The sequence below is a fragment of the Pteropus vampyrus genome, unplaced genomic scaffold (genome assembly GCF_000151845.1).
Source record: "Pteropus vampyrus isolate Shadow unplaced genomic scaffold, Pvam_2.0 Scaffold197, whole genome shotgun sequence".
Lineage (NCBI taxonomy): Eukaryota > Metazoa > Chordata > Mammalia > Chiroptera > Pteropodidae > Pteropus > Pteropus vampyrus.
This window is the reverse complement of record NW_011888978.1, coordinates 2,458,250-2,485,322: the sequence shown is the minus strand read 5'-3', so window position 1 is coordinate 2,485,322 and position 27,073 is coordinate 2,458,250. Positions and strand designations below refer to the sequence as shown.

Below are 27,073 nucleotides of genomic sequence, written 5' to 3'. Positions count from 1 at the left end.
ATGTGCTGTATTATCAGGCATCCTGCTGCTTTCCCTCATGGAATGTTGCTAGATCGCATATGCATTAATGAACATAGATATAAACCATTTTTCAAATGGCTACATTGTGCAGATGCACAATTTATTTAACCAATCACCTATTATTGGATATTTAGGTTGTCTCCATTTTTTCACTATTATAAACAGTCTGCAATGAACACGTGTATGCGTGCATCTTTGCACACTTGCCCAGGTGAATTTCTTGGCCAAGATTTTTGGTGAAAGAGAATGTACACTTCTGGTTTTAATATTTGCTGACAAATTGACCTCAAGGAAGACTGTTAATTTTACACTTTGATCAAGAGTATCTGAGAATGTCTTTTATTTCTAAATTCCCCATCACTACATATTATTGATCATTTGTTTTGCTTTAGCAATCTGACAGACAAATGAAATGTTTTTATTTTTGAGGCTAAATTTCTTGCCTTATCTCTATTAGCCATTTATTTTTATTTCTTGAGACCGTTTTCCGTGGCTGTTGCCCATTTTTCTTTTGGACTGTTGGGCTCTTTCTTATGCATTTATAGATGATCTTTGTATATTAAAGCTATCAACCCTCTCTTCTTTTCTGTTTGACCTTATTTAGGTTGTTTTTGCTCTCCTGAGATTTTTGTTTGGTTAGTTGATTTTGGTTTGGGTTTAATGGAATTAAATCTAGATTTCCTCCTGTCATGCTTAGAAAAGGCTTTTCTACACTAGGATTATATAAATGTTTATTCATACTTTAATGTTTTATAGCTTCATGGTTTAGATTTAAATGTTTTCATTCCAAGATTATTTTAGTGTAAAGAATGAATTATAGATCCAGTTTTACTTTTTTCTTGGTTAGCCAGCCACCCCAATCCTATATATTGAATAATTCCTCTTTCCCTGGGTCTTTTGACATGATACTCAAGCAGCAGGAGTCATTTTTTAACCATCGGAGTGCCAGGACTGAGGCCTGCAGTGGGCTCTAGAATTCTCGTCAAGTAAATATATAATACTATGAGGTGTTACATCTTTATTATGCCAAAAATACAAACTTAGCCTTCATGTTTCAAAACTTTTTAGAAGTGTTCACATAATATTTGTTTTCAGAGTTAACATATTGCTTTATTTAGTGTTTTTCTACCCATAATTTCTACTACATGTTCAGAGTTAGACGTTGAGTATTAAAATTCTGTAACAGTAGTTACTAGAGACACATAAAAGTAATTAGATTGAAAATGCATCTTAATTCCAAGATAAGAATCCTAATCATTTAACTTTTTTCAAACGCCAAGTAACAGAATGTTTTTGTTAAATAAATAATAAATAGTGAGCTCCATTGTGATTTTTTTCCCCAGTTTTAATACACATTAATGTTAAACTTAATTTTTTATGATCAAGTAGAGTCATCTGACATACTGAGGTTTAACTAATTTTCTCTTTTCAGATCATTAGTTTGTTAAATGTGTTTACGCCACAAAAAACTCTAGAAGAATTTCAAGATGTGTAAGTATCATTTTTATTCAGTAATGCACTATGCATTGAAGACTGAAAATTGAGAAAGGAAAGTAACTGCTTTTTTTTCCTTAGGAAATGTAGGTAGCAATACATTTTTAATATCTTAGTCACTTTTCTCTGTGGAAGAGAAATATTAAGGAAATGGATAATAATATTCGGCTATTTGTGACTGGATGGTTATCATCCCCATAACAAATAAAAGGTGACTAGGAGTAATTCTTCAGAGCAGACAGTGACCATTAATGCCACTGATTTGCTTTCTTGAAATATAAAGTGTTTTTCTCCAGTCTCTTGAAAGCCAGGATTGTAGGGTTCAGGTGTTTACAATTATTATTTGAAATGGAAAGACTTCACTGTATTGGTGACATTTGAAGAAAGCCTTGAAGGAGGTGAGGGGTGAGTCCTGCAGATATTTGAGGGAAGATGGAATTGAGAAGGAACAAGCAGTGCAATGGTGCAGAAGTGGGAGCCTGCCTGGTGCGTTCTAAGGACAGCAAGAGGCCAATGTGGCTGGAGCAGGCGGAGCAGAGGAGAGACGAAGTGGGCTCAGAGCAGTGATAGGGCCATTGTAAGGATTACTCTAAAGCATGGTCAATAACATTTTCAGCAGAGGCCTGAGTTTATCTGCCTTGCATTTGAAAAGAATAGCTTCGGTTTCTGGGTTGAGAACCCCCCACAAGGCATGAGGACACACGAGACCAGTTGGGAGGATATTGCAGTAGTTCAGGTGAGAGATCATGGTAGCACCATTGAGACCCAATGGGGTGATTATAAGGGTAAAGGGAAGAGACTGGACACAAACTGTTTGGAGGTAGAACCATGATGTTTGCTTAGAGAGGAAGTATGGTGTGAGAGCAGGAGTTGAGACTGATGCCTGGGTTTTGGTTTGAGCCCCGGAAGGGTGAGAGTGCTCTCAGCCCAGATGGGTAGGGCTGCAGAAATAGCAGGTCGGAGGCTGGGGTGGAATCAGGGACTCAGTTTTAGATATGACTTCTGATGTCAGTTGGACACCCCAGTGGAGCTATTAAGTGAGCTGTTAGATAAATGAGCCTGGAAAGAGGCCTGGGTTGTTGGTATGAATCTGGGAGTTCACTGTCTATAGATGGTATTTAAAGCCTTGAGACCAGAGACCAGAGGAGATCACCAAGACCGTGACAGTTAGTGATGAGAAGAAGGCCAAGGACTGAGCACTGACTGTCCAACAGTAAGAAGTTGGAGAAAGCTGGAGAGCACGATCAGCCAGGACTTAGCAACAGGACTTAGCAAGCCGCTGGGGACCTTGAGGACAGTTTCAGCAGCGTGGTGGGAGCAAGGGCCTCATCAAAGTGGGATTAAGAAAAAGTAGGGGAAGAACTGGAAATGGTGAGCATGGACACCTTCTTAGGGAGTTTGCTTACAAAGGGAATAAAAATGGGGTGGTTGCTGGTGGGGAAAGTGAGGTTGAATTTTCTTTTTTCTTTTTGAAAATTTATTTTTTAATTACAGTTGCCATACAATATTATATTAGTTTCAGGTGTACAACAGTGGTTAGACATTTATATAATTTATGAAGTGTTCCCCCCAATAAGTCCAGTACCATCTGATGCCACACATAGTTATTACAATAGTATTGACTCCCTGTGCTGTACTTTACATCCCCAGGGGTCAGTTTCTTAAGATGAAAGAAATAACAAAATGGTTTCTATACTTGTAAGAATGATCCAATAGCAAAAAATTTAAGATGTATGAGAATTTGGATGTTTGAGATTCTGTTTACTACGATATAAAAATTGTTGTGTTCTTCACTTGAAAGACAATGTATTGTTAGTTATTTTTCTTTTGAAAACCTTACAAAGTTCCATTATCCATTTATTTCTTTTAAAGCTACCTTATAAAATGTTTAAAGAAAAACAAGTTATCGTTTTACTTTAGCCAATGCATTAACTGGGTTGGTAAGTTAATACTGTTTCATAAAAAAATCGAGTTTAATAACCATAAAGGAATTCTGGATAATTTTCATGTATACATGGCTGATCTTCTTTTCCCTCAGGTACTTGGTTATGGAATTAATGGATGCTAACTTATGTCAGGTTATTCATATGGAGTTGGACCATGAAAGAATGTCCTATCTTCTTTACCAGATGCTCTGTGGTATTAAACATTTGCATTCAGCTGGTATCATCCATAGAGTAAGTAACGATGCCGTGTTAATTTTATTTTTAAAATCACAGTCATTTTGTTGGCATAATCCTCTAGATATAAAAGAAATTTGTCAGTGTTAGAAATCCAAATAAACTATGGGAATGTGTTGAGTTTCCAGACATTGTTGAGACGAGAAGACATTTGTAGAATACCTGGTTGGCCCAGCCCATGCCAGCCACCCAAGATGCAGGCAGAAGCCAGGGCTCAACTTTATACTGCAGAAGAATACTTAAAATTAGAGAAAACTTACAAGAATTAGACAAAGAACTTCCAAATACCATAAACTCATATTCGCCTATTAATATTTTTGCCATATTCGAAACCCCATTTTTAATGAATCAAGGGATTAGATTTGGGCTGGGGGAAAGTTAAGAGGCCATGTAGATAGAGTTGCTTGTGAAATCTTCCATAAATTATGGCCCAAATATTCGTTTCTTCTCTTGTAAAATTCTGCCACTCTGGCATCCTAGCCCCAGTGGTGGGAGCTTTTGGAATGGCCCTGGGTGGGCCCCTTGTTGGACTGAGGCTGGGCGTGAATGACAGGTGCCTGTGCTACTGCGAAGTAACATGTAAAAATCGGGGAGCTGCAATGTAATTCTCTTGTTAAGAGATTTAATAAGCTTGTTAGATGAGCTTTTATTTTTTGACTTGTACCACTGCATAAGCAGAACATCATGACAGAATTTTTTTAAAACAAGTAAAATGTTGAATGAGATTAGGCAGAAATAATATAATTTTATTGGAATCATTCATAGCATTCCCTGAATTATTACCGTACCAATTTTGTTGACAGACTGTCTTTACATACTATCAACATCAAGAAGTTATCATTTCTTGGAACTAAAATCTGTATGGAGAGGAAGATAGACGAGAACAATGAAGCCTTTTCATACAGAGAAGAATAGATTTTCGATGGTGTAGCAGATCGGTTAGGTGCCAGGAAAGATCGGTACCATCATAGCCACCAAATGGAGGTTTCCTGTGGCGGCAGAGCCCACCAATCCAGAGAGGGCTCAGCCCTTGTCCCTCACTGTCTGCAGCTGGAGGCCAGCATGGCAGAGGCATCCTGGTGCTACGAGAGCCTGTCCCCTGGCCTGGCCTGCTAGCTGATAAGCGCTTGGCTCCTGACTGGCGTGGCATTATGTGAAATACAGCCTTTGCTGCCACCAAGTGTTCAGTTAAAATAATACAAATTCTGTTGATAAATTTGCTTTAAAAATAATGCTATTTTTAATTAAAAAGAAAGATTTCCCAACATATTGTTCTATTTCTCTTCTTAAAATTTTCATAGACGTTTATATAAATGAAGGCACTCTTAATGTCTCTTAAATACATTTTGTATTAAATTCACGCTTTAGAATAAGTGCCTCGATTAGTAAGCTTACTATGTTAAACCTTATTAATTAAGTAAAAGGAAACAGTTTGCCTTGTTTTTCCCCTCTTGGGCCCAGATAACATGCCATCCTCCCTGTCCTGAGACCTGGTAGGAGCTGCAGGCCACACATGCCTGTGTCCAGGACTATGTGGTCCCTGTACCTTGGGCCTACTCCTGCTGACCACAGGTCAGATGTGGCCGAAGACGTGTTTGCTTTGCCCAGCATGGTGTTTAGAAACCTGAGAAGACCTGAGCAAATGATCCCATGGATCTCCGCTTTATTCTGTTCTCACCTTTGCGGGCCTGCCAGCCCCTCTGATTGGAAAGTAGCATGCTGTGGGAAAGGCCAATAAAGCAAATTGTGAAGGGCCCCTGCATGCCCTCCTCACCCACCCCTCTGGGTCTTCAGAGGCGATGAACACCCTGGAGTGTGTTAACCTTCTCCATCCTTCGGCCTATATACAATACCACACACTTTCAATTTTGCTTATTAAAATGGTTTTATACTAAGCATAACATTGTAATTATTTGAAAAACACCCATACTACCACCACTTTTAACTTTATATTATTCAAAAAACTAAAAGAAATGAGAGTCCTCCAGCCCTCCACTGTCACCTGGAAGTAGCCAGTGAGCACTTGGGGTGTTTCCTTCCTTCCTTTACACTGACACCAACTTCCTACTTAAGCTGATACTTATGTCTTTTTTAACTTATATTTTTCAAAAACAGGATCATTTTGTACATAATTGTCCTGCAACTTGCTGAGTGAGTTGGTTGATTCATTTTTTATTTTAATCAAGTTTCAACTAGTTCTACAAATATTTATTTATTTTAATTAGTTTCAAGTATATAGTACATTAGTTAGACATCTATATATAGATATCTATATAGTTCATAAAACGATCCCCCCAATTGCTCCCCACCTCCCCTGACCCTCTACCTAGCCAACATATTAATGCTAACTGCATTTCCTCTGCCGTGCTCCCCATCCTCATGACCATCCATCAGCTACTAATTTGTACTTCTTTAACCCTTCACCTCATTCTCCCATCCCCCCAACTCCTCATCCCCTCTGTCCATCACCAGATTGTTCTCTATATTTGTGAGTCTGTTTTTGATTAGTTTGTTCTTTTTATTCCTTAGATTCTGCATATAAGTGAAATCATATAGTGTTTATCTTTCTCTGACTTAAATACCTTCTAGGTCCATTCCTTTCTTTTTAGTCTGTGTGTCTTTTAATCTGAAGTGAGTCTCTTATAGGCAACATGTAGGGATCTTGTTTTCCTTTCCATTTATCCACTCTATCTTTTAGTTGGAGCACTTCTTTTCCATTTGAGGTACTTATTAATAGGAATGTAGTTGTTACCATTCTTTATTCTCAGTTTTGATACATGTTTTTTCTTCTTAAAGAAGTCCCTCCAACATTTCCTGTAATACTGGCTTGGTGGCGATAAATTCCTTTAGCTTATTTTTGTCTGGGAAGCTCTTTATCTGTCCTTCAACTCTAAATGATAGCTTTGCTGGATAAATTATTCTTGGTTGTAGATCCTGGGTCTTCATCCTGTCGAATATTTTTTGCCAAGCCCTTCCGTCCTGCATAGTTTCTTTTGAGAAATCAGCTGCCAGTCTTATGGGTGCTCCCTTGTCAGTAACTATCTTCTTTTCTCTTGCTGCTTTTAATATTCTTTCTTTGTGTTTAACCTTTGGCATTTTAATTATGCTGTGTCTTGGTGTGGGCCTCTTTGGATCCCTGTTTCTTGGGGATTCTCTGAGCTTCCTGGGGTCTTATGTCCATTTTCTTCACCAGGTTAGGGAAGTTTTCCATCATTATTTCTTCAAACAGCAGTTCAACATCTTGTTTTCCTTCAGATACGCTGATCAGATGGATATTTTGTCTCATATACTCCTTAAATTATTTTTATAGTCTTGGCATCTTATCTCTTGCCATTCCGATTGAGTGTCTTTGGCTTTCCCATCCTCTAGATAGGGCAATTGATCCTTTTCTTTATTCACTTTGTTTATTCTTTTGTTTATTCCATTTAATGTACTTCTCATCTTAGATAATGTTTTTCATTTCAGACTGGTTCTCTTTTATAATTTCCATTTCCATTTTTATGTTTTTTATCTCTCTGTTGAAGTTCTCACTGAATTTATCTACGCTTCCCAAAAGTTCATTGAGCATCTTTATAACCAGTGTTTTGAACTCTGCATCTGTTAGATTACTTGACAACATTATATCTGGATCTCTGTTCTGTTCTCTCATATGGTTTCTGCTTCTTTGTCTTCCCATTTTGGCTGCTTTTCCATGTCTGTTTCTATGTACTCAGCAAAGCTCCTAAGTTTCCTGGTCTTATTAGTGTGGATTTGTGAAGTAAGTGTCCAGTGGCATAGTCCTAAGAGGGGTTCAGCTGCAGGCCAAACTTAGCCCAAGCCTCTACCCCTCCAGGGCCACATGTTAAGATTCAGTAAGCAACCCACAGATGCTGTGCTTATAGTGGCCTCAAAAGGCCATGCCAGAAACCGAGACCAGCTGCCTCCAGTGTGAGTCTAGTCATTGCTCAGCAAGGAGCACCTAACTCACTGAGGATATACCTGGATGTGGCTTGGGTGGAGCCACGATTTGAGGGAGGCAGGGTTTCAGTGAAGCCTTTGGGCAGAATGACCTCTATTATCCAGTTTGATGATGTCATGGCTATGGCGGCGCTGTGTCTGTGCACTGGGAGCGGGGAGGGCTCAACAGGGCACATCTGTACAGAGCAAGTCTCGCCTCAGGTTTCACTCCAGCACTATCTCCCTGTATGTTCCTGGTGCTCCCTGCACACAGCCGAATCGGCAGTGGTGCTCAGAGCGAGCAGGTCCGTCACTGCAAAAATATGCTTGCGGACACAGCCCCTTTCAGAGGCATCTGCCACTGCCGCTACCACAGCCTCTGTCTCAGCCACTCAGGACTGGGCAGCCCCATGTCCTCACTCCGTCCTACCTTCTGCCGTTGCAGGGTGATTTCTTGGATTTCTCCCTAGTTGTACGGCTTCTTCATCTAGATCCCAGATGATTTTTCCTTGCTACTTGCTCCTTGTTTCCGTCACAACTTTGATTTGGTCACCAGAGGGATGAACAGAGCCTCTATCATCTATGCCATTTTTCCCCCTCCTTCTACAAATATTTATTTTTTTAAAAAAGAGTCCTCACTTCATTCCCTTTTCTCTTTTATTTCACTCTTCCTAGAAACAAACCTTTTAGGTCTTTTAGCCATTGTTTTAGTATTTATCTCCATGTCTTAATATGATTAGATCTCTATTAGTTGACTTTTTAAAATTTGGAGCATAGGATACTGATTTAGTTCTCTTTCACCAACTGCGACCCTCACTTACCTGTTCCCCAACAAACCCAGTATTTACAGTGTTACTGGTTTTTGATCCATATCCATATTATATTTTACATCATCATGACCGTATAAATGCTTTCCATAGCCAGCCATACATTTATACCACAAATATATTTCTTTTCTATTCACCATTTTATCAGTGGAGTTAACGACACTTGTCTTCTACTTGTTTGAGTTTTGTCGTCATTGTTTTAGTTTTCAAGGAGGGAGCAGTTTTCGGTGTTCTTATAGCCGATTTGACCCTAAACCTTCTGCCGGGCATCTGAGGCTTCTCCCAGTGCATCCCAGTGCTAGCCATTTCATCAGTTTCATTGTTTCCTGTGCTCCCTCCCACAGTCTCAGCCCTGCCGCCCCTCTGCTCTTCAGTTGCAGGTGTTTTGTGTGATCTTGGATGCTACCCAAGGAGGCGACTCTGTGGGTCTGGCCCCCAGATTTGTTGGTTGTATTTTGACGTGTGTTTCTGGTTTTCCTTGTTTTGGATGACTTTCAAGATTTGAAGGGGCAGAACTGTTTTTATCTTGAAGCTACAAGTTCAATTCATCCTGGAAAGCTGCCTCTGGTTGTGTGTGGAACTGATAGGAGAGTGGCCGAGCATGTGGGGGCCTTTGGGGCCTGGGACCTCTTTAACCACCTCCTCGGGGCCACTAGGAGGACAGCTCCCTCTCCCATTCCTGCCAGGATGACCCTCCCCATTGTAAACAGCCCAGTTTGCATTTTATCATAGTTTTTCAGCAGGTGGCAGTAAAGTGTGTTGTTCCAACAAAATCAGAGCAAGCCGAGGACTCTGATAGGTGCAAGTGACAGGGATGAGCGTGTTTCCTAATTCACTTGGGTTCGGTGAGCTGGCCAGGTGCTGCTCTGTCCCCTTCATTCATGTGGCTCTGCTTTCGTTCCCAGCCAGGTTGGTTTGCATGGCTGCTGGATGGTAAAGTGGAGATAGTTCAGATTTTTAAAATATCACCTTCTAGAAAGGAAGCACCCGCTGCCGTCCCCACAACTGTGTCAGGGGCTTCCCCATCACCACTGGATATTGCTGTTCTTCTCGTCGCCACAGGAGAGACTAAAACCGGTTTCTCGTCATTTGGAGTTTTAAAGTAATTTTTTGTGTGTGAAGTTAGCATTTTACCTTTTAGTAGTTTGTATTCTAAAATACCTATTCTTTCTATATTCTTTGATTTTAAAAAAGGAAGCTGGAAGCCAACACTGGCTTGCTTTCCCTTGTACAGAATGGCAAATGCACATGGGGTTGGGGTGAGGGTGCCCCCAGGACTCCCCCACAGTGAGGCACACAGTGCTCAGGGCATCTCTTGGGGCTCGGTGGGAATTTTCACCACGTTTTTAAGTCATATGTTTGTAATTTCCATTTTCCCGAATCCAGGAAATATAGAAAGAGAGCATTTATCAGTAATAAAATAGAACGTTAGCTGTCGTCATTTTTAAATGGTTCTCTGCTCATCCCAGTGACATTTTGCAGCACCACGTGCCTACTTGCAGCACATCAGTTGGAAAGTTTTAAGTGGGTGCTGGGTCTAGTTCTCCTGGGTCCTCCTCTGTGCTGTGACTTGGCAGTTTGACACAGCAGCTACACATTGGAAAACTTGTGAATAGAATAGACTTGGATTGTCCAGAAGTCACAGCTTCTGGGGCGACTTTGCAGGCTGGCGTCTCCGGGCAAAAGTTGGATTCCTGGGGCCTGAGGAGGGGTGGGGTTTGGAGATGGGCATGAAGAAAGGCCCCAGAGTTATGAGGGAAAAACTGTAGGAGTTGAGTTCAAGCATCGAGCGTGGTGGAGTGTGTGATATGTGTGCTCCTCAGCAAGCAGCTTCTGCTCGTCCATTCTGTCAAGCTCCGTGCTGAGAGCCGGAGGCACAGGGGGGCCTCCCCTCACAGAGCCACACTGGGAAGCACTGGAGACATGGCAGGGATGGTGGGTCCCAGGGGAGGATGTGGGTAGGGTGGGTAGGGTGCTGGGGTTGGTGATCATGGTGGAATTCTTCTTCCAAGGAATGAAAGAGCCATGTCCAGGGTCAGAATTCTAGTGCCCTGCCATCCAGTAGCGTAGCCACCAGTCACATGAGGCTGTTGAGCACTATAATTGAATGCGACAGTACTGAAAAAAGAATGTAAAATAGCTCATTAATAATTTTTATGTGTTGGTTACATTTTGAAATAATAATACTGTCAAACAAACTCAAAAACAGTCTAGAGGCTTTGGCTAGAAATAAACGGTAGATTTATTCAAGGGTCTTAGAGTTTGCACACTAGGAACACCACTAGGCCAAAACCCAGAGGTGTGCCAAAGAAGAGAGAAAAGTTAAGCATTCTCACAGTAAAAGTGCATTCTTGAGAATAATCAGCCCTGTGTTCTCAGCCCTAGGATTGGTCTAGGGTAGTTATCACCCACATGATGGGTGCCAGGAGGTCTGGTTCTATCCATGGTCTGGATAATGGATGTCAGGTGGCCTGGATATGTGAATCCTTCAGGGAGTTACCCAGAGGTCTTGTGTGTGTCCAAGATGTGTATCCAGGCATTGACACAGGACTAAAAAGTTCAAAAAGTTTAAGTTCACAGACTACTTAGAACAAGCATAGAGCCTTGTCTCATGCCTTGTTAATAATTTTAACAGCTTGGTTAAAGTGACTCCATTTTATATAGTCCCTGTCTTCACTGTTTCTTCAGTGCTATGGATATATAGGATTAAATAAAGTATATTATTAAATTAACTTTGTTTTTATTCACTTTTTTTAGGGCAGCTGCTGGAAGATGTAAATTATGTCTTTTGGACTGTGGGGAAGAGCCAGTGTTGGGAACGGAAGGGTGACCAGGCGCCAAGGGAGAGTGGGCAGGAGGGGTGGTGTGGAAGCTCTCAGAAGGTTTTAAACAGAAAAATCTTGAAGGTTTCTCCGTGGGGCTAAGGGCAACCATCTGACCTCTTCAGGATGATCTGTATTCATTTCGGTTTGAGAATAGGATTTTCTGAAGTCGTTCCAAAATGCCAAGGTTCAATTCCATCTTTTCTCTTTCTGCTGCCACTCTTGTATACTGCAGTGGTTGCTGACCTCACGGGTCCTTGTCAATGCAAGACTGTTTTTAGCATGCTTTGGTTCATTTTCTTCATTTAAACTATTTCATTCCTAGGATTTGAAACCTAGCAACATTGTAGTGAAGTCAGACTGCACCCTTAAGATCCTGGACTTTGGCCTGGCCCGGACCGCATGCACCAACTTTATGATGACTCCCTATGTGGTGACACGGTATTACCGGGCGCCCGAAGTCATCCTGGGCATGGGCTACAAAGAGAATGGTGAGTACAGACATGGCTGGAAGAGGCTGAGATGTTTAAAAGTCGTGCTATTGGTCATCACTATTTTTTTTCTTTTTCCTGTGACTTATATGAAATATAACATGGGGACTGTGTTATGCATAGGTTATCATAGTCCACAGATAAGAAATAATTAACTTTATATTTCCATTAGTTAAAATCATTCACTTTTGAAATAAATATTTTTGAATATTTATCAAAGTATGACATACTTATAGAAAAGTATGCAAATCTCAAGTGTGCACTTGACAGGAGTGCACCCACATAAACCAGCACTGCCCGAAGCCTCCCCAGGGCCCCCCCAGCTCTCAGCCCCCAAGGGAAGCCATGATCCTGATTCCTAGCACCATGGATTGATTTTACTTGTTTTTGAACTTTATATAAATGGAATAATACAAAATATTCTCTTTTACGTAAAATCAGTTTTTGAACATCAAAACTTCACTCATTCTAGCAATCTCAGAGCTCTTTCAAACTTAGCTTTTGACAGATTTGTCAAAAAGAATGAAATCACATTTAGTTGTTTAAAAAAAGTCTGAAAGTTTGCCCCAACATCTGAAATGAGCTCTGCTTCAGGTTTATTTAAACGTTCTGTGACCCATGTCCCCACTCTGAGAGACAGCTCTGTGGGCTTCTGCTGTCCCCTGTGGAAGAGACAAAAACTTTGATTCCTGGTTAGCTTCTCCCACCATGTCCCCATCATCAGGAGCACTAAATAGCCCTCTCTCTGCCTGGCTCTCTCAGGCCTTAGGTTCAGCTGATTCAGAGGTGTGAGGTCCGTGCTTTACAGAAGCTCCCTTTGGCAAGTTGGGTTTGTCCTTGTATGGGAGGGGGTTTGAGGAAAGACGTGGCGTCTCCTGCTGGTTTTAATCACCTGGTGTTTGGTAGTGGACATCTGGTCTGTCGGGTGCATCATGGCAGAAATGGTCCTCCATAAAGTCCTGTTTCCAGGAAGAGACTGTATCCTTCACAGGGAAACCCTGCGCTGGCCACAGGGCCGGGGCAGTGGCCATGTGGCCTGAAACAGCTTTGTGTGGACAGGCACTTCTTGTTTCTGGGGTTTCATTTGCTTTTTCAAGTATCAATATCTTTGGCACTAAAACCCTAGATTGCTGCAAACTGGTGGCTACAACAGAGCTCAGCAATCATTCATATCGTGTGAAGTTCACCCTTAGAGCAGTTTGTTCTTCCACATCTGTGTGTTTAGTGCACTGTTAGAATTCCTTTCCTCACCTTTGTTTTGTTCATAGCACTTTATAATTTTATCATTTCATTTTATTTTCAGTTGATATCTGGTCAGTGGGTTGCATCATGGGCGAGCTGGTGAAAGGTTGTGTGATATTCCAAGGCACTGACCGTATCCTTCCCGGGACCTTCCCGGCCATGCTTCCTATAAACGCCAAAGGCAGCAGGAGTGCAAAAGGAAAATGTCGTAATTCCAGACTGTGTTTTAAGGGGGCTTTATTATGTTTGTTAAATTAGTGTCACACACCAAATGGTTCCATTTTACATCTTCTTTTTTACTTGACTACCTGTAATGATTTTATTGAAGCTTAGAATTAAGTTAAACCAATTACATTAGGTCTTAATTTTATCAAAAATAGCTTATAAAAATTTATTTACTCTTTGACAAATGTATTCTGACATTTAAATGAAAAGACTGTTTATTTAGTTCATTGAATTAATTTAACTAGGCAAGTTGCTATTTAACTTTAATAGGCCACTATTCTTGTATAATTCAATTAATATACTATTTTGTTAGTTATTAGTATGCATTAAATACTTTCCCCCAAAGTAAGAACTGAAGTAACACTGCATAAAACCAAAATGAAAAAGGTTAAAATGAAAGTTTGGGAGGAACGATATTTAGTTAATTTTCTTGTTTGTTACTCTGCTGACATTTTGTAGAAATTTTTAAAAGATCCATCCAGAAGGTTATTTTGTGACACACTGGGAAATCTAAATAAATAAAAAATGCAAAAAGATTAACTTATCCTATGGTCAGGAAATCATATTAATGACATATAGTGTGAAGGAGAATAGATAATATAATAGATATAGTAGCTTTCTTTCCTCATATTCCTCATATTCTTCCATCATTAATATGTTTTACTCTAACATGGTTCTTCGCATATGCCCTTTTTCATTTGTGTTCTAACCACTTAATATTTTCATTAGTCTTTGATTTTGTTTTGTTATGAATGCTTAAAGTGGTCTCTGTTCATTGGTAGATTGATGGTTATTTTTAAAGGAAATCAAGCTGTGTAGTCAGTGTTCGTATGTACTTTATTTAAAGTAACTTTAGTTTTTTATAATTTTATGAGGGTGGTTTCTTATTATATAAATTCTTCACAACACAAACTTGGAATGAAAAGAGTTTTTTCCTGCTATTTGATGTACTGTCCTCTACATTTTCTGCATCCCAGATTTTATATGAAGTTAAATGCATCATTTTATTTTCTAATAAATTTTCTAGCAGTTTTCCATAGCTTACCTTAGATTCACTTCTTTCAAACTGTAAGTAAGGAGGCCTTTGTTTACAAATAAACTCAGTTAAAAACAGAAAAGTTGATGTATTCTAAAGATAAATAATTTAGAAGCATCTATTTAACATTCAGTTTTTCAATTCTTATTCATTTTGTGCCTTTTTTTTATTAGGAAATGTTTTCTTTAGAAAGTACAAAAATGAAAAATGCGGGTACCTTTTGGTGCTTCGTTAAATAATTTAAAATTTCTATTTTACATATTAACATCTTTCAGTGTCAGTAATTAATAGTTATATATATAAAGTCGGAACACATACAGAGATTAACATCACTTTCCAAAGATAATTTTGCCAACTTTTTCAAACATTAGATTAAAAATTACTGGGATAGAAAGATTCTGGAAACCAGACTGCAGTTCCATAGATTTTCTTTAGATTGGTGGCCCAGGGTAGAGAAGAAACTCCTGTCTCCCCCCGCCGCCCCCCTGCCCCCACCGCCCATGGCCTGTAAGGAAGAGAAAGCTTTAGCCAGTCCACCTTGGGCCCAAGTTCTGACCCTCATGTGGTGACTGTGTGACCTTAAGAAGTCAGGCCTCCCTGAGCCTTGGTTCCCGTTTGGTATAATGAGAGCACAACAGTGCCTTTGCACATCAGGGCTTATTGGAACTGTCTTCCCCGGCCCACCCCCCTGTAGTCTGTAGACAGCGGGGTGGGCCGGGGAAGACAGTTCCAATATCTTTCATGAACCCAGTAGATATTTGTTGAGCACCCACCCTTTCCTAGGCTCCCATCGGACTTACATTGGAAGAGGATGGCCCAGCTGCTGAGCTGAGGATAGATACAAGGGTGGGGACTGAAGCAGGGAGACCAGGATGGTGGGGTGGGTGGGTGGGGAGGGCTGGGATGCTGTATCTGTTTGGATGCTCAGCCCTCTGAGAGCCTCCTTAGGGTGCTGAGATGGAGGTCAGTGGAGATGTCAAGGGCAGAGAGTGGTCTCCCAATACTGTGCGAAGCTAGACACTGGTAGTGAGTGCAGCGGAGAGGACCACATCCTCTGGGTGGCGGAGAAAAGAGCCGGCAAAGCTACATAAGAGGCCCTCCCAGAGAGCAAGGCCTGGAGGCCAGGAAGGGAGTTACTGAAGGAGGCTGGTAGGCAGTTAAAAAGGAGAGGACTGGGAATTGACCACTGGGGTGAGGGAATGTCACCAGCAACCTCGATGGGCAGATTTTTATGGAGTGATGGAGGAATAGCCTGTCAAGAGGTTGTTTAAGTGAGAACCAGAAGCTGGCCTTAGAGATACAAGTAGAAGCCTCTTTTTTGCTGCAGGTGAGAATGGTAGCTAAGCTGCAGGTATGGAGCCAAAAGCCATTGGCTGCTATTTTAACAGCGGGGAAAGATCATGTTTGGTAGGCGATGGAACGCTTCATTGGAGAGCAAAAGGGTGATGGTACACCAGTGAGAATAAGCAGTAGGTGTGGGATAGATTTCACATTTTGGCTAAATAGGTAAATAAAATTCAGGCACAATTCGTCAATATGCGTGAACAGAGATGTGAAGAGATAACAGACTAGTGATTTGAATGTCCAAAATCCATTTCCTGAGCGGGCAGGTCTGTGGAAGGCCTACGTTTTGGAAGTTTTGAGTGTTGTTTATTTGGAAGAACAGGTGTCTATTCCCTCGGTTCTTTCACAATGATGAAATTTCATTTTTCTAAGACATACCTCAGTCTGTCACTTTTTCAAGTTGCTGTTTATAGTTTGCATTCCTTCATAATTGCTTTGGGTCAGAATCACTTCCCATGCTCATTAAGCCCCCTGTGAAGTAGGCAAAGCTGGTATTGTCTACATTTCACAAATAAGGAAGTTGAGACCCAAGGGAGCTTGACTCCCCACCACCTGAAGAGCATCTAATGCACAGTGGAGTCTGAAACCCAGGGCATGCACTTCGAGAGGAAATAAAATGCACTCCTAGGTATTGCAGTGATGACTGGGGTCGACACCAAGTAAAACAATGACCTCTGACAGCTATCACTGCTCAATGTAAGCCCAGCCACAGGAAGGCCCATGGCCCCTGGGAAAGGACAAGGTGAGGGTTCAGGAAGCCAAGAGCCCCGTGAATGCTGGTACTCCCCAGGTCTCCCCACTTTAGGGAGCTTTAGACCTAACATAGCTTTAGCACAAAAACCGATTTCAATTTGCTATGGAATTATTGTCTGGTTTCATGTTTAAGCATTTCTGTCATAAGTATTCTTCAGTTATAGAATAACTTTATTTTGATCTAGAATGGGAAGGCATTTAGACCTCATAGTGTAGATTTAATAAACTGATCATAGTTTATAAAAGATGCAGAATGTTAAAGAGTTTTTCTAAATGGTCTAAACTTAGAAACCCAAACTTTATTTTAATATCATTTCAAAATGCTTCTGGTGACCTAGTTAATTACTGGTTGGCAGGTATAAATATAATTTAAGTTTTACTTTGAATAATGCTTCATGTAATATGAATATAAGGCATTTCAGTTGTATTTTCCTCAAGAGACTCCTTAGATATTGATCAATGGAATAAAGTTATTGAGCAGCTAGGAACACCATCTGCAGATTTCATGAAGAAACTTCAGCCAACCGTGAGGAATTATGTAGAAAACAGACCAAAGTATCCTGGAATCAAATTTGAAGAACTCTTTCCAGATTGGATATTCCCATCAGAATCGGAACGAGACAAAATTAAAAGTAAGATACCTTCTTTTCTTCTTATTTTCATGATCTTGATGAAGCTTTCATTTTTCATGTTTGCTTTCTAAAACCTATGAACATTGGGAGATAGTTGAAATCCTCAAGTAAAGCCATTTACAAGCTAGAAGGAAAGCTAGTTACAGAGAGAAAGTATAAAGACTTAGTTTCAGTTTGAAAACACTTATGTTAATTGCAGCAATTGGAATTCAAGAAGTTTTTAGGTTTAAAGAAAGTTGGAATGAAGATCTAGTCCAGTTCAAAAGTCAGAGGCCAAATTATAGTATTTCAATTTTTAAAAAGCCCCTCCCCTGCCTGCCTCCTGTGCCCACCACTAAAATGTGGTTTAAAGGAGAATAGATTTGTTTCTCTTCACTTCAAGATAAACTACCTCAGTCAGAAAAGCCTCATCTCTCCTCTGCTATGCATGTGAACTTTAATTGCCCTGTGCTTCTCCCCTAGCCCAGAGGCTGAAACCACACTTGAAAGCCTGGTTTCTGGTAAAAGGGACTGCTTGACTTCCTCATAAAGAAAAAGACTGTTAATGTTGAACCTGTCAAAAAATTCTCAAAGTTAATACATCTTTGCAGTGTCTGTGATGTCACATTTAGTTCTTTATTATGAGATTTTCAGATTAACAGCATGAGTAATTAATATTTGTTTTCACTCTAGCAAGTCAAGCCAGAGATTTGTTATCGAAAATGTTAGTGATAGACCCTGACAAGCGCATCTCCGTGGACGAAGCTTTGCGTCACCCTTACATCACCGTTTGGTATGACCCCGCAGAAGCAGAAGCGGTAAGCTGCTCTCACGGAAAGACTGACCAGTGGAGGCAGGTCTTACCTTTCCCCCAGTCTCTGCCTGTCATCCTGGAATGGCTACAGAAGGATAGCAAGTCCTAGGTTTAAGAGGACCCCTGATCACAAAGAGGCCATGTGCTAGGAGTCACAACTCCTGTGGGACACTTATTCCTTGGCTCTAGCTCAGAGTCCCTTGGGAGCGAATGTGCTTATGCTGTGGCAATATAATCATCTTTATGGTCATTGTGTCACCATTTTTAAGCCTCCGTTGTGTACCTGGCACTGTGCCTTGGGCATTGGTTACATCATCTTGTTCAGGCACCCAAATAGGCTAAGAAATTTGTGGATCACAGTTTATTCTTCCCAGAGGCATGTGCAAGGGGAGCCCCACTTCTGAGCTGGTGCTCAAGTGCATTTTCCCATAGCAGCTCTTGAGTTGTGAGTGAAAGAAGCACATAGCGGCATGCTTCTTTTATGCCATCAATGGAACACATTTTTATGTCTTGGCCTAGGGATTTAACTACCATTTTAAACATTGTTTTATATGAAAAGATTCCAGGATATAAACATGGATTTTAAAGCAGATTTTTGGAACAGTGTATTGATGAGTTAGGGGTTGGGTTTGGGGGTCCTAGCGGGAAGACCTGAAAATTCGAACCACCTTCACCACCTTCTGCATCTTCCGTGTTTGCTAGCACAGAGTCTTGTCCGGGGTGGGTCTCCAAGAAGCAGCCTGTGATGACTCATTTTATAATTACATTTGAGCAGATATCTTTAGAGTGTTTGCAGGTCATGTGATTATAAAGAGGACCGTAATAGCTCTATTTTTTTTGGGGGGGGGGGTTAACTTTTTCTTAATTATTTTGATACTGAAACTGATATAATTACCACACTTATGAAGAAATCTTTCATAAGCCATGTTTGAATGAGATTACATCTATACCATAAATATATGAGAAGTCTTCCAGATGCTTATACCTTTTTCCTCATGCCTCATTATTTTGTGAACTGTTGACTTTACATGTAATTTAATTTTTAGCCACCACCTCAGATTTACGACGCCCAGTTGGAAGAAAGAGAACATGCGATTGAAGAATGGAAAGGTAAAGACAGAGCTTGTTTTGATCCTCACTTGTGATGTTTCTGGAAGTCCTATAAAGGGGCAGCTTTTCACTTTTCAACAGCAGCCTTTGGGATGAGGGCAGGAAACTGCATTATCCTCTCTTCCCACTTCCCATGAGAAGAACTCGAAGACAACAAGTTTAGAGAGGAACATGTATGAATTGTATGTTATTTGCTTCAAAAAAGAAAAATAAGGGCTTTTCACATGATCTTACATCATTAAATCTTGGTTTGTAAACTAAACTCAGTTATCGTGTGCACTTACTTTGACGATACATTATGAAATGTTGAGTAACTACAATTTACAGGCCTCTTGTAAAGCAGACATGGGGACCTCGCTGGGGCCATGTGAACTCTGCTGTGTTTATAAGCCATTTAGTTGTATATGTATTTTAAAATAGAATTTGGGCAAAATTGCAGATAAAAAATATGCAAATAGTTATCATTACCACTATAAGATTAACCAAACAACCCACCACAAATTAACCCAGCAGTAAAGAGACTGAACTAACAATTTTTCATTAAAAAGTAGAATTAGGAATTATTGAGAACCGTGGTCAGGACAAGTCGAAAGCGGTGATGCATCCTGCCCAAGGCTCCTCCACAGTATCCAGAGTGACAGCGACCTGTGTGGTCACACACTTAACACTGCGTTGCACACAGCCACGCTCCCTGGCAAAAGGCCTCAGGAAATGCTTGCAGTGTGCTCATTTTATTTCATGAATACTAAAATTTTAGGAATCCCTATTTGCTTAATAGGTAGTTAGTTTTTCTTACAAATGAAAATTGAGGAAACTCAGGTTGAAGTCATGAAAAAAGTTAGGTATTTGGATTAATTTCTGGCCAGTCTAGAGGGGCTTCTAGCCCATCTGTGGCAGCTGGTCACGTTTGGAGAATCACAGTGACGATGGAGAGAAATGTGTGCAAACGGGTGTGAGAACACCCAGTACTTTAAAATGTTCTACAAGAGCCACTTTACTAGTTCTCCTCTTCCCACACCCCCCATCCCATAAAACACCCTGTGGATCCAGAACCACCTATGTTTTTGGCTGCTTTAATATTGGGTTGAAAAGATGTAATGGATCAAAACATGGATGTTTTGGTCCCGGGTGACTACATTTCTGAGTGAACTGTGTGTCAATTAAAAATAACACCCAGCGCCCGTAGTGGTTCCAGTCCTTTTGGAAGCAGGGTTTAGAGATGCAGAGAAACTGACAAAACCTTTTAACTTGCATTTCTGTCTGCAGAGCTAATTTACAAAGAAGTCATGGATTGGGAAGAGAGAAGCAAGAATGGTGTTGTAAAAGATCAGCCTTCAGGTTAGTCATCGCTTTACTAGTGTGATCACACTTTTCTTTCCCTATTCAGCTTCTATAAATGGCAGCAGTGTGTTCAGTGCCAGCTCGACTAGCACTGGATTTGAAAACTCCTGGTGTGAACTAGTCTCCTGTTTTGGTTTGTCCTTGGGGTGCCAGCTAACATATTACTGAGGTCCCAGGCAGGGAACTAGCCTCGTTATAAATATTCACGTTTCATCCTCACAACACTTGCTGTCAGCTCCATTTATAGAAGAGGAAACGGAATTTAAAGCCTTTTCAATGTGTGCGAGCCTCTTTGTACCGGCCCCACCCAGTTAAGAAAGAAAATTAATGTGAATCTAGGTAAAATGGAATTTGGTTTTCTTTGGAGAAAATTGTTCATGTAGTTGTCCCATTTTTCTCCTTGACCTACTTTGTGGTCGAAGCCTGACTAACAACAAAGTAATCGTCTGATCATTAGAGATACAACATGTGATATTGACTTGAGTCTGTGGGATACTACCCATTTACCAAATGAAACTCTTCAGTTATATTGTTTTTCTCCACTGCCAGTGGAAAGTGTGCATGCACACGCAGAAGTGCAGACTGCACTGCTTGCTGCTTATCCCTGAATTTTATATTCAGTATGACGTGTCAAGCGTCTAGAGGTTATATAACTTCAGCACGAGTTTCAGTGTTTTTTGTTAACTAAGCACAAATTTAAGACTGCAAGCACCTTTGAGCACCTGGACATTTTAGTTTTGCTCAAACCAGACTAAAATATGGGTAGTAGGAAATAGGATAGTTTCATTTGCCTTAAAATGCCAGTTTGGGGGATTTCTAAAACAAAAATAAAATGAACAAAAGGCCACTGTATAGTTTTCCTTTTTTGTTTACAGTCCTTATTTTTAAAAGTTTTTATTGCAACAGAATTCTTCAAAGTTCAATGCTTTTTTCCTTGGACTGAGTGTTTATGATTAGAATTGAAATGTCTGATGATACTTGAATCCTATTTGGGCTTAAGCCTTTTGAGATACTGATAATTTTAGGATAAATTAAGCAATTTCCTTTTAATATCTTTTTTAAACCAGGAGGTATTTTTAATTAGTTACCATGATTATACATAAATACATATATGATGTTTAGCCACTGGGGAGAAAAGGAGAGTGTTGTAGGAAGAGACAGAGGGATGTTTGGGATTCTGGGCCTAAAGAAAAACTCCAGGAAAAGTGCAAAATGTACTGTTGACTAACTTCTTATCTATGCTAATAGGATAGGAAAGTACTACGGACAGAGCGGGGGAGTGGCCTGAAGTCTCACTGCTTGGGTGTGCAGCGTCTCGTGCGTGCCTCAGGTTTCATGATGTGTGGTTCTCTTAGCACAGATGCAGCAGTGAGCAGCCACGCCACTCCTTCTCAGTCGTCATCTATCAATGACATTTCATCCATGTCCACTGAGCAGACGCTGGCCTCAGACACAGACAGCAGTCTCGACGCCTCGACGGGACCCCTTGAAGGTTGTCGATGATGAGTTAGAAATAGCAAGTTTTTATCAGAGAGGAAGTCTTGCCTCCATGGGCCTGAAATGCTTGGGAGTAGACAGAACCAAATAGAAAAACTCCATGTTCTGCATGTAAGAAACACGATGCCTTGCCCCTGCTCAGTCCTAATAGGGTTGCCTGCATAGATTATAAAATGATGCAGGTTGTATCTGAAGGAAAAAAGTGCAAACCACGCTTTTAGAGATTGTGTTCAAGGTCATTTCAGGTGAGCAATTAGAATGGATGGGTTTTTTTTAAATTGTGCAGTAATTGTAGTGACAATTTCTCATCCTCAGTAACTGTTGGGACTTATATGCATGTGACCACAAATGCTTGCTCCGACTTGCCATCTAGCACTTTGGAAATCAGTATTTAAATGCCAAATAGTCTTCCAGGTAGTGCTGCTTCTAGAATTATCTCTTAATCCTCTTAAGTACTTTGGTGTCTATCCAGAAAAAAATAGATTTATGTGTAGTAATTGGCCACCATCATATTATCATCTTACCTTCTTTTATGGTATGATTTATTCTATCTTTTGTATTTCAGAAGGAATATAATTAAATCTATTTAATAAATAAAAAATAGAACTTTTTTAAAATTTGTCATGTTTGGGGCTGAGAATTATCCCTGCTAAAGCCAGGACACTTACATGCACATTTGTTCTCTTCAAATCATCTTAATCTGGGATGGTTGTACATTCAGTTTTATTGCATGGTAAAGTTTTAAGTTTCGTTTTGTGCTGCTTAAAACATGTAAACCTTTAAAATCCGATCTACCTTAACTCCTTTTTTTCCTGGTCTTCTAGACTTATTATTAATTTAAAATGCTACTTAGAAATTCACTTTCTGTATTAGCCACCTAACAGTTCATTTCAGTAATCTGATGGCAGATAGATCCTTGAATCCATTTCCTGCTGTTAGAGTAGAATTGTACGAAACGATCACAGGAGTGATCGCAGGCACAGACTGGACCAAGTGCCCACTCTGGCCCAGGCGAGGCTGGGTCCGTTTTGATCTTCCGCCCTTCAAGGTATTCGTGACTTCACAGGCAGTGTTTCCCTTGCCAACACAAAGTTCTTACTCAATTTTCTCTCTTTACTGAGAGAAACCACGTGAATCCCTTTTGGTCTTCTTTAGGAAGCAAGGCTGATTGTGAACGCCTGCTTCTTGTGGTTTTCCACTTTGGGGAGGCGTCTCCTTTTCCTCAGGGAAATCCGTGAATGTTCGGGTAAAACTCAGAGGGATGTGGAAGAAACGCCTGAAAGAGTAGTGATTAACTATTGACTATTTCCTGATTTAAAACTGCTCACCTGAAATTGATACTTTCAGACTCTTCGATGTAGAAATTATTCAAAATTCACTGAGATACTCTGTATTGAAGTGTCACTGAAGAAGTGGAGTTACTACGGCCACAGTTTGGCTTCCTGTGCTAATAGTGCTTTTCTCTTGTGCTTATTCTGTTCCAGGTTCATATCTTGTGTTTAATTGTTTTGGAAGCTGTTGGGTCAACAGTCTATAGAATTGTTCTGAGGAGGAATTTTGATAAGAAAGTTTATTATAAATATTATCTACAATATATGATTCTCTCTGCACCAGTTGTATCTCATTGGTTGGTCTTATCCCTGGAAAGTGGGACCTTTGATGAGCAAAATTAATGTTGAAATAATAAATAGTTTAATATTGTAAGGTTTAGATACATTTAAGGGCAAGATGGAAACACTGACTTGGACTGAGGTAGAAACGCCTGTTGTAGGACTTGGGGCAGTTTCATTTGGGGCGGCTTGATGGTGTAGTGAGCAGTTATCACAATGCATGAAAAAGCATCTTAAATCTACATTCTCTAAACATTCTTTAAATCTATCTTTAAAAAGAAAAACAAAGGGGAGAGTTTTAAAATGCATTATCTACCCTAGGCTCATGTAAACGTGGCACAGGGTGCTGAGGGCACATCAAGGTCCCACTTACCAGGCGCTATTGGTAGTGCAGCCAGGAGCCCACAAGTTGGCCACCTGCTCACTCATTCCTCCCTGCATTCACAGAGGAGCCCGCATACGTGTGGGCGGGTTTCCTGCCAGGACCGCCTTCCATCCGGTAGTGGCCAGTGCGCCTAGGGCTGCAGGCACAGAGCTCCATGGGAATACCTGGCCCTCCCCGGGGCGCCCTCCCAGACGAGGCGTGCTGGTCCTGGTGCCAGGCACGTGGTTCTGAACTGGTCATGATGGACGAATGCTGAGGTGGATGAGAACTGAAAATGTGCTCAATTTTTCATCTTCTCTATTTTATTTTTGTAATTTATATTGTACACGACCCTGGACGTAACTATTTTGGACACATATTTTTATAAACCAGGTAATTTATTAGCCTGGAATTTGGACTAGGTTTATTTTGTTTGTTGGCTTCGTTTTCAGTCAAAACAGAAATGACTTCCTCCCTTGTGTGGGGTCTTGATTTCAAGTACAGGTTCCAGAGAGCAGACAGAATCTGTCCGAGTAGGAGAGCGTTCTAGAAGCACATGCTGCTCAGTGCTGATCAGCTATGGTCCTGGAGTCCCGAGCATAGCTCTGTCCTTATCTTTGGGACGCAAAACTCCGAGCAGCAGGGCTGAAAGGAGAAACCCCTGGGGGCCCATCGCTGGTCGCTGACAGCCGCAGTCCCTACTGAAAGGCTGAGTGCAGTACTAGATTCATACAGATTTGTCGCTGTCCTGCGCACGGCGGTAAGGGTGAGGCCGTCAGGTTGATTGGTATTTAAAGCCTCCGGCATTTCACACTGGTAGTGAATACAGATTGCATATTCAGAAGTAACATTGCCTAATGTTTTATAATAAAATCTATTATGTGTGTTTTGATTGGTGAAAATAATACAGATACATTTTAAAAGAGAAGTATAGAGCATGTCCAATTCTTGTGTGTTTTTAAGTGACGATTGACTGTATATTTGTACATCGCCATCTCTGATTACAGATTTAACATGAACACAGGTGGATTGTTGGCGTGTCATCATTTCAGTCAATAATAGCAAATGTCTTTAAATTGAAAGGCAAAACATTTCTGTTAGATCTCTTACTGAAAATATTCTGCAAATTCCTGAATCTATGTTTTGAAAATCATGCAGTACAAAATCAACTATTCAGAGTCTTGGTGTCGTTGTTTCTCACAAGGTGTGGCCTGGAGACCCCACCAGTCGCCCTGTCCTGGTTTAACCTAAAGGCCCGCCCAATGCCCGTGTGCTTGTGGAGCGTGCATAGGCTGAGCCCTTGGCCTTCACACTGGGTTTTGAGGCACTTTAGGACATTGGCTACTTAAAACCACAGGAGTAGAAGTTTCCTTAATGTCTCACTTCCTTTTCTTTGCTTAAAAGGGCTAGAGTCTTTCAAGATGGATGAGTATCAGCCTTTTTTGTAAAGGTCTCTGGAGAAGGGAAACATCTCTTGATATTGGTCTGGGCTCCACTTCTCTGTCTTCCCCTTTCCCATTCTCAATGTGAACAGTGCTGAAATACTTTTTATTTATCGACTCAGCTGGTACATGTAGGTGGGTGAGGTTTTCTGGTGGGGAGACAGGTAATATTTCATGATAACCGGATATGGCTACTTGGGTGAATTTGAGCATAAGATACCGTTGACAATAAGGCAGTTCTTTGATGTGTTTTGTTCTTAGTCAGGAAAGATGGTAACTAAATCAGTAATAACAGTGATAGAGTGACCAGTCACATCACCTTGAGGCCTTATGTGACCATGATTTAAGAGAGATGCCCCTGTCATGGCCTTTGGGAACTTGTCATTTGCTGTCCTTTCAAGGCCTGGGGCTGCACGCTCCTTCACAGTTTGAAAGGTCAAGGCTTTGGGGCCCAGGGTCCTTGTGAGCAAAGGTGTTTGCACCCATCCTTCCTCTGTCTTGGCGCTTTAGAGTTGGGCAGAAATCAGAATCAGTTCTCCAACCTCCCACCCCACACGACAACCCGGAGGCTGCACCTGCCAGATCAGGAAGGGCTGAGGTCTGCCCTGAGTACAGATCTCACTCTTCTTTGGTCACAAACACCTTTGAGATGCTGATGAGAACTGTGACCCTCTCCCAAGATAAATGCCATGAGCACCAAACATTGTCAACCTTTCTGAAGAATCCTGGACCCTGATAGATGCCTTGTGAGAGCGCCTTTCTAGAAGCAGCTCTTAGATGCTTATGTTCTTAGCAGAAAACAGAGCCTGCGGGGGGAGCGGGGGGCGGTTCTGGGGCCTTTTCACTCTCACTAGCTCTGACACTGCACACAGATCTGGGGTGTAAATAAGGACATCTTCACTCTGAACCCTAGCACTGGTCGGTGTTCTTACTAAGTGCTCAAAAGAACAGGGGTTTGTCACAGTGAGGTGGGTCGCGTCCATCATTCCTTCCACGTGCAGCACAGTGCACGATTGACAGGTAGGCCTTGGAGGCTTGTAGTGAAGACTAAATGGAAACATCAAAGTAAGTACAGCTCTTTTAAAGAAGTTATTCTGTGTGGAGCTTTGAAATAAAGTCTTAACTTCAGCTGAATCCCTATTTTAAATTGTTGATTCGCCAATATTTTCTCCCCTTCTCCCACAACTTCCTTGAGACTTAGAATTTTTATAAGCATGCTTTAAAACTCATTTTGTTTGCACACTTAGATGTCATAAAGAGTGCAATTGGACAGAGAAGGTTTTGGGTTCACACCTCCATTTGGGAAATCCACCTGAAGGTGTCACCTGCCCCTGCTCAGATGGTTTTCATAAGGGTATGCCCTTACTACTGAATTTTTTGTAGTTTTGACTGTTTGAAAGTTCTTTCTCAAACTGAACTGAAACCCAGTTCCCATAACTTCCATCCATGGGCCCCAGGCCTTGCCTTTGGGTGAAATAGAGTGAGTGGGACCCACCTTATGAGACAGGCTTTAATATGTTAGTTGGAAAGGCAAGCTCCAAGTGTCCCCTTCTCTAGATTAAACTTAAATTCCAATCCTTTCACATGAAAAACCCCAGAACCTTGCCAGCTCAGTGCACCCTAAAAATATGGGCCCAGAAGGGACTGTAATATTCCAGCAGCATGCTGTCCAAACAAGGTCCCCCAACTAATTGACCTTCCTATAACAGCCATGTCACACTTGGAGATGGCCTTCCCATAACAGCCATGTCACGCTTGGAGTCCGAGGTCCACTAGAAATACTGGATTCCATGACGTGGCGCTTAATCCTGATTCTGTCATCCTTCATGTGTATTCTCTTGGCCCGCTTGTGACATCTATCAGTTTTATGAGCCTGAACATCCCTTCTGAAAAGTCATACGAGGGACAATTAA

General features: G+C 41.0%; 1 protein-coding gene across 4 annotated transcripts in view; it reads left to right on the top strand.

Annotated features, from left to right (window-relative positions):
- The window catches only part of MAPK9 (mitogen-activated protein kinase 9), a 36,213-nt gene extending 11,472 nt beyond the window's left edge, over positions 1-24,741 (top strand). For 3 of the 4 annotated variants that reach the window (XM_011371985.2, XM_023537726.1, XM_023537727.1), the window contains 9 exons: positions 1,454-1,512; positions 3,554-3,692; positions 11,606-11,771; positions 13,075-13,146; positions 16,821-17,003; positions 17,676-17,800; positions 18,843-18,906; positions 20,173-20,244; positions 21,608-24,741. In XM_011371985.2, coding sequence (XP_011370287.1) covers positions 1,454-1,512; positions 3,554-3,692; positions 11,606-11,771; positions 13,075-13,146; positions 16,821-17,003; positions 17,676-17,800; positions 18,843-18,906; positions 20,173-20,244; positions 21,608-21,750 — 1,023 coding nt within the window. In that variant the 3' untranslated portion in view covers positions 21,751-24,741. Of the gene's footprint in view, positions 1-1,453; positions 1,513-3,553; positions 3,693-11,605; positions 11,772-13,074; positions 13,147-16,820; positions 17,004-17,675; positions 17,801-18,842; positions 18,907-20,172; positions 20,245-21,602 lie in introns of all 4 variants that reach the window. The other variant, XM_011371986.2, reaches the window with a different exon arrangement.
- Positions 24,742-27,073: the final 2,332 nt, after the last annotated feature.